This window comes from Cajanus cajan, chromosome 4 (assembly GCF_000230855.2).
Source record: "Cajanus cajan strain Asha chromosome 4, NIPB_CcT2T_4, whole genome shotgun sequence".
Lineage (NCBI taxonomy): Eukaryota > Viridiplantae > Streptophyta > Magnoliopsida > Fabales > Fabaceae > Cajanus > Cajanus cajan.
The window spans coordinates 4,617,954-4,626,220 of NC_138520.1; the positions used below are offsets into that span (position 1 = coordinate 4,617,954).

At 21.6% G+C, this 8,267-nt stretch overlaps 1 protein-coding gene across 1 annotated transcript; it reads left to right on the forward strand.

Annotated features, from left to right (window-relative positions):
* Positions 1 to 1,178: 1,178 nt before the first annotated feature.
* Positions 1,179 to 2,001, forward strand: LOC109803011 (uncharacterized). The gene has a single exon (XM_020364458.3). It carries the CDS (start codon positions 1,283 to 1,285, stop codon positions 1,847 to 1,849), a length of 567 nt encoding a protein of 188 aa, XP_020220047.1. The 5' UTR covers positions 1,179 to 1,282; the 3' UTR covers positions 1,850 to 2,001.
* The last annotated feature ends 6,266 nt before the right edge of the window (positions 2,002 to 8,267 follow it).

Here is an 8,267-nt window from a genome sequence, read left to right on the forward strand (position 1 = left end):
TAGTATAACTTTAAATATGTGAAAAAATGTTAGTTAGGAAAACTTTAAAATCAATTATTTGTTAAAAGATCTATAGAGACAATTATTTGTCAAAAGATAGAAAAATTGTATTGATTTTACTTTTCTTTATTATTTATGTTATTTTTTTTTATTAAATCTTGTAATATTACAAATCCATGTTTTCTTGTAAAATCTATAAAATCCATTAAAATTTGAATTATAGGTCTTAATTAAAATCTAAGTTTTAAAAGTGTTTTAATTTTTTTTTTCTTCTTAAAGTCATGTCATTCCTACAAAGTCTTTTAAAATCTATTAAAATGCATAAGACTTTTTTATGCTAAAATTGTCTTTCAAAATCTTAATTCATTACAGTCCTAATAGATCAAACCAAACTTTAAAAAAGGTCGGGACATGCGCGTAGGGTTAAAATATTTCAAGTCTTAAATAGTAATCTTATTCAAATAATATATGTATATTAATTTTTTATTGTATTGTGATGAAAAGAGTAATCTTATTCAAATAATATATGTATATTAATTTTTTATTGTATTATATAAATAAATAGGTTGATCTATTAAACCTAACAAACTTTTTTATAAGTCTAAACCTAACCTTATTAAATAAATAGATTTTTTTAAGAAACTAAATTTGTTCTTTTTATTAAACAGATCATACTTTAAGGGTAGACCATAAAATCCTGTGTAAGACCTATCATATTCTCATCCCTATGTATGAGTTGTCCTTCAGTTAGTTTTTTATTTCTTATTTTAAATTCTAAATTTTAATAATAATAGAATAAACTATTTTTCATCTTAAAAAGACTCTTACATGTATTTCAAATTATAATTTTTAACTTATTTAAAATTAAATATATTGACCTATTTAATGTTATTAATGTAAATAGACTTTTAAATAAATTAATGGGTCAAGTCAAACTTTTAAAAATGTCAAACCTATAAAAAAGACTATGATATAAAATTAGTCAAATTTAAACTTTAATTTTATAAAGAAAACTATATGACTTCTATATTCAAAGTCTATCTTAATTTAACCTATTCTTATCTTAAATTAAGTCTATAAAAAAATTTATAATAATAACAGGTCAGACTTAAGTTTTAATTTTATAAAATAAATTTGGTAATGTATATATTTAAAGTTTAGTATAACTTATTTTCATTCTCTTTCTCATTACCAATGTAAATTCTTATAAATATAAACATGCTTCATTGACATAAATCTCACAACTTCCAAGCAAGCTTTGATTAAAACTTCTCACCTGGAAATGAATTCTTCAACACCATTTCTCCTTATGCTTACCATTTGCTTGATTGTGATTTTCCATTTTTCTTTGCCAGCAAATGCTAGAGTTCATCATAGTCATCGTGAATTGGTGGGTAATGATCCTGATCTAATTGGTCAAACTTGCAAGAATGCTGAAAAGAATGAAGCCAACTGCACAAAGATTCTGAGAGGAATTCCTGATGTCGTACGAGCAAAAAATTATTTTGATTTCTCAAAGGCAATCTTGGAATTTTCCTTAAAGGAAGGAACTGCTGGGCAAAACTTCCTTAAGGAATTGGCAACAAAGAATAACGCTTCGGCCATTGTAGATTGTGCAAATGTTCACTATAATGAGGTGGTTGGATCATTCTGGAGCGCCTTGGGTGAGTTGAAAGAAGATCCTGAGACTGCTAACTATGACGCAAAAGTGGCTGGTGATGGAGCCGTAAACTGTCAGGATGTCTTGAATGCTGCACATATTGTTAATCCTGATATTAATGCTCTGAATTACAAAATGTCATTGCTTAGTCTTATTGCATTCCTAGCCACAAATAATCTTTCATCTTAAGGAAATTTGTGGTCTTTAACTTGTAATGAAAATTCATATGTCCAGGATAAAAACAAGGTGTAATGGTTTTTATCTGTCTGAGGATCTCATTGAGTATAGTGGGAGTAATTAATAAAAATAAATAGCAAGTTTTTGTTATGTGTTCCGGAATATTAATCAGCATCATCTTTTCCTTGCATATGCACTGTATTTTATTTATTGAGACTTGTCTCTGTATCTTTCCAATATTTGGTTATGAGAACGTAATGACTTCATTTTAGTATGCGTGTAACATTCCTAATAATATAAATATAATAATAACAACAACAAAAAACATATAATGCTTACATGACATTTATTTTATCCTAAAACGAATAAAAAGAAATTCTTAACATGCATGAATAATAAATAAATAACAATTTAAAATAAAATTGAAATTTCATAAAGCTAACCATGTCTAAATGAAATAAAATTTTAACTTGTAGGTTCTAAAATAGCATAGAAAAATTGATTTGAAATATATTTTATAAAATAATAAATATGTTAAAAAAATTATTATTATTAGTTTCATGCTATAAAATATATTTTATTTCTTTTTAAAATTACTGTTATATATTATTTTATAATAGTAGAAAAAAATGATTATATAGCATTTACAAATTAATGTATAGAATCCGGAGTTTAATATAACTAGCAACCATATCCATGCTATGCACGGATTTAAGTGTGTAAATAATAATATAATTAAACTTTAAGTATAATTTTAATATTTATAAAATAAGTGAGTTTTAATTTTAATTTTTTAATTTTTAATTTTTTAACTTATAAGCATTATTTTTTTTAAATATAATTAAGTTTTAAATATATTCTTAGTTTCTATAAAATAAGTGAGTTTTAATTTTTTTTCTTGAATTTATTTTCTCTATTTTTATTTTTCTAAAATTAGCAAACATTATTTTTAATTTTGGCAAATTGTAATATATTTTAGTCCTTATAAAATATGTAAATTTTGATTTTGGTCTGATAAAATATTTTTTTTTTGTTGTTCATCTCTCTGAAATATAAAATCACTATTATTGGTACTTAACGGTGATTTTAACAAAATTAAAAATAATAATTTTTAATGACTAAATTAAATGATATAATAATTGTCTTCCAAATTTAACATATATAATTAATTGTAATTTAATATAAATGTTTGTATAAATATCACTTTGGAACGGAATTTTTTAAAGATAATATATGCGAATTTTCATAATTCTAATTTATTTTATAACCTTTTATAATTATTAATTAATATAAATAATATTTCATTATATATATATATATATTCCAAAATATCAAAATTTTACATATATATAAAGATATAATATCTTTTTAAAATTTTATTAATAAAAATGTCCATATACCTTTATATACGGAATTTTTTTTAAAAGATGCAATCGATAATTATTATTATTATTAAAAAATTATATTTTAATATACCTTTATATATTTTAATATTAATATTAAATGAAAATTTATTTACGTAAATTTGGTAGAAAAAGATCATGAATTTTTTTATTTATATTAACTTTAAAAATGTATATAATTATTTGCATTAATTTAAAACCGATTATCTATACATATTATAAAAGGGATAGTAGAGTATGTAATCGCTTTTAGTCGCCATTTTTAGTACACCATTATACCCTTCAAATATAAAAAAAGTATATATTCTCTGAATAATTACACACAACCTTTTAATATATTTACTGTATATAATTATTAGAGGTACGAAGTATTTCAATCCCTCTAGTATTTAATAATTGTTATAACTGATTATTTATTATGTAATGTTATTATAAATTTTTATATTAATAATCTGTTATATATTTATGTAAGTTTTTTTAAAAAAAAAATTGGTGAAATTTTTTGGAAAAGTAATATTTCAATACATGACATTATTTTCAATCAAATACTAATAACTAGTACAAATATTTTACACGAAGTCAACACAATAATTAATTTTAATCAAATTATGTAATTTTTTTTTCATTTGCAACTACTTTAAAAAAATAATAATTAAGCAATAAAAAAAACTGTAATAATTAATTAAGTTAATCTTTTATAACGCTATTACAGTTTTTTTATATATTAATGTGTTATTATTATATAATAATAATAATAATAATAATAATAATAATTCTATATATTATATTGAATGTTATATAACATGTTTTGCATTAATATTTTCTATTTTTTGTGTAAATTTTAAATTAGTTTTATTTTTAAAATTCTGTATAATTAATTCGAACTTTTAAGAAATTATTTTCACTAATTAAATTACTTGTATTTTCAAATTATCCATAACATTATTTTTAATAAAAAAATTTAATCAAATATTAATAATTAGAATAAATATTTTACGTAATGTTTAACAAAAAAATTGATTAATCAAATTATGTGATTTTTTTATTTACAATTACTTTAAAATTTTAATAATATGTTTTGAATTAATATTTTTATTTTTTGTAAAATTTTCAAATATGTTTTATTTTTAAATTAATATTTTTTATTGATTCACAAATTAAATTATGTATTATAAAATTGTCTATATTGTAAATTTTTTCAGTCAGGTATTTACAATTAATACAAATATTTTAAAGTTATAGATTTCAATTATATTAATTTAGTTATTTTTTTGGATTTGTTTTAAAAAATAGTTAATTCTTTTATTTATTGACATAAAATTTATAGTTATTTTTATTCAATTTTATTAATTTATTTTGTCCAATTTATCATTTACATTATAAATTTTTTATTAATTATAGAGATGGAACCTATAACATTTTATTAATTATTGTTGTGTTAATTATTTTGATATATTTATTTACTTTTAATTATTTTTAATATTAATTTTATTTTATAATAGAATTTATATATAATTATATATATAGAAATGTAGGAGATTTGGAGCGCACGAAGAATTTGTAGAATCTCTTCCTTTTATATTATTAATAGATGTTTTACCATATTAAGATTAATTTATATGTTAACAATAGTATTATCTTATACATTAAATATTTAATAATATCAAGATTCTTTTAGAGCAACTTCCTCGAGAGTTAACTCCCTCAAGAGTTGCTTGGATTGTTACTTATGAGTAAGTATTGTAACTTACTAGAAACTCTTATTAGAATTAATTGATGTGACATAAAAGTTGGAGAGAGAAAAAAAGTTCTTCCGTTGGAAGTAATGTTTCTTACTCTGTGAAACTATTTTGTAAAAATAGTTTATTGGATCAATATTGCTTATGAGAATAAAAAGTGATATTTATAAGCAATTTTTATTGAGAAAAAAATTGTAAGAATGTAATATAAGTTACTTATGAGCGATATGATAGTAAAATCCATTTAAAATGGATGAAATTTGCTTATAAGCAACTCTCATCAGAGACGGAGCCAAGGGGGACCTACGGGTGCCACGGCCCCCCCAACAATTTTAATTTTTTTTAAGAAATAAAGGTACATACTTGAATAACTTGATCTTGCAATATGTTCGATATATTTATCAAATGTAAATATGAGAAATAATTTTTATTAAATTATGTTAATTATTATCTAGTTTTGTCAGATAATATGCTTTTGATACTTTAATTTTCATTTATTATAAATTATATATTATTTATTCTCGGCCCCCCAGTATTGAAATCCTGGCTCCGTCCCTGACTCTCATTATAAATGTTCTAAAATAATAACAAAAAAAAAACTGGTTCTTACACAATCTTTGTCAATATGAGTTAATTCTTACACCACATCATATAATATAATTTTTTTCATTCTTTAACATGTAATATGTGGTAAGAAAAATATATTTTTATATCTAACCAACTCATAAACTTGTTGAAAAAAATGAATATTAACAATAATCTTAAAAAAAATAACTACGTGAGAAAAGTAAAAGGATTCAACTAAATGGAGGACCATATGCGCGTGGTGTAGCATTTGCAATAAAAGTCTTATCATTTCATTTTTAAAAATTTAATGTATTTAAATATGATAAATAGTGTATTTAAATTTGAAATTTAATGTATTTAAGATGAATATGAAAGATTTAATTGCTTAAGAATATTTAATATACATTATATATATATATATATATATATATATATATGTGTGTGTGTAAGTCATTATATGTTAAAAAAAATAATTTATATTTTAAATTAATTATTATTTATAATCCTAATATAAAATTTAAATATATTAGATGAAAAATTATAAATCATAAATTTTTATTATATAAACATATATTATTTAATACATTATTTTTCAACTAATAATAAGATTAATTTTTTATTAAGATATACAAATATTTATTATCTAGAAAAGATAGACATTAGAAAAAAAATTGAATAGTATGTATCAAAAATTTGCAGTTTTCATAATAAAGTAATAACGTTAGTTAGATGGAGTGTAAAGAGAAATCAAACAAAATACTAGGTATTTTTATACTGATTTGTCTCAACCACCAAGGTTACGTCTAGTTTTCAATCCAATCAAATTGAGTTTCACTATCTTTTAACAAAGATACAAGTATTTTAACAAGTCATTTTTAGCTCAATCTTAAATATTCTTTGACTTGTTTCAAGTAACTATTTAAGTATTCTTTTAACAAGTCTTTTCAGGCCTAAAAACCAAGTATTCTTTTACAAACAAGTCTAACCTCACCAGATTCAACAACTAAGTATTCTTTTACAAAAAAATCTCTCCAAACTCAACCTTACAAAAATGTTTATAAATGTTATAAAGATGTTGTTTTGTCTCATTCAGATGTTATACAACCAATATAATGCAATAACCTTTGTACAAGAAAAAATGAGGTTTATACGCACATATAATTTATAGAATGTGTCTCTTTGGTTCTTTTTGAACTTCAAATCTTCTTATATAGTAGTCCTGAAGAATATGATTGTTGCAACACTTTGGATTAACTCACAAGTTTGTTTCATCTTTCCTTGTAATAAGAGGTAATTGTTGAATCATTTAATGCAAACATTTAATGCATTTTATCATTTAATGCAAACATTAAATGCATTTTATCATTTAATGCAAACATTAAATGCATTTTATCATTTAATGCAAACATTAAATGCATTTTATCAAATGATATCTATTATCTGATCAAGGAAATTAGAGCAACTCCAATGGGAGTTGCTTGTCCCATGAAACAACTCAAGCCCCGGTTTCTTGTTATTAGAGGACTCTGACGTGGCAACATGAGTTGCTTGAAGAAAAGAGAGAGTTGATTCCTCAAGCAACCGTTCCTTACCAGATTTTAAATAGATCTTATTGAACATATTTGGGAACGTTTCAGAAATAATAATGATGAAAATTAATTTCATATTATGTTTATGTATTTATTATTATTTTATTTTATTTTTAATATCTACTTATTGTGTATTTTTCTCGTAATTTGTTTTCTTTCATTGTAGTGCAATTATCCTTTTTAATAAAAATTTAAATTTGGTTCATAAATGATAAAAAAATTCTAAAAGTTGAATTTCTTAAAGTTTCTTACCATTGAAGTAAATTTGTTTTGAGTTGCTTAATGCTGACATGACACACTAAGGACCACTTTTTTCATTTTTCCATTGGAGATGCCCTTACTTATCATCCTTTCATACTGAATGGAGTTTGCAAAAACAATGTCAGCATAAAGTAACAACACTAGTGCCTTTTATCTATTTTTCTCCATGATTTTAGGAATTTTCGTCTTTGGTTCTAATAGAAAACATGACTTTGTTCTCTTTAGAAGATTTGTGATTTCCAAGATAACTTTCTAGTTCGATCCATTAATGAATAAAACATTTAAATTAAATTTTTCATTACTCTCAATAAATAGTAAATATTTAATGTATATAAGATAGAGATGCTTCGTCTGATTTACATTATCTTAATGATCTGTATCTTACATGTTGATAATCATTTTTAAAGATATTTTCTCTTATAAAAATATTTCATTTGTTAACATTAAAATTTCAAATTTTAAGAGATGAAATATTCCCTTTTGACTTAACATTTATGTTTATTATTTAATACATTCAAGCTCCATTAAATATAGAGATGTTATAATCGAATAAGTTTGACGTTTTATGTGTGAATTTGAACTTAACTTTATCTTTACATTAAATTATAACTATAATTTAAACTTTTTTTTTTATCCTTATCTTTGCATATGTTTCGAGATAATTAAATTACTGAAATTATTATATTGTCTTCATTACACTACAAATCAAATTTTGAAGTATATTGTATTTTATCATCTTTTAGCAATCACATATATACAAATAAATTATAATGAAATCCTATTTAAATTTTTAAAATATATACTATTTAATTTAAATATTATATTATTATATTCTTCTTAATATACATATAATTTTAAATTATCAACTATT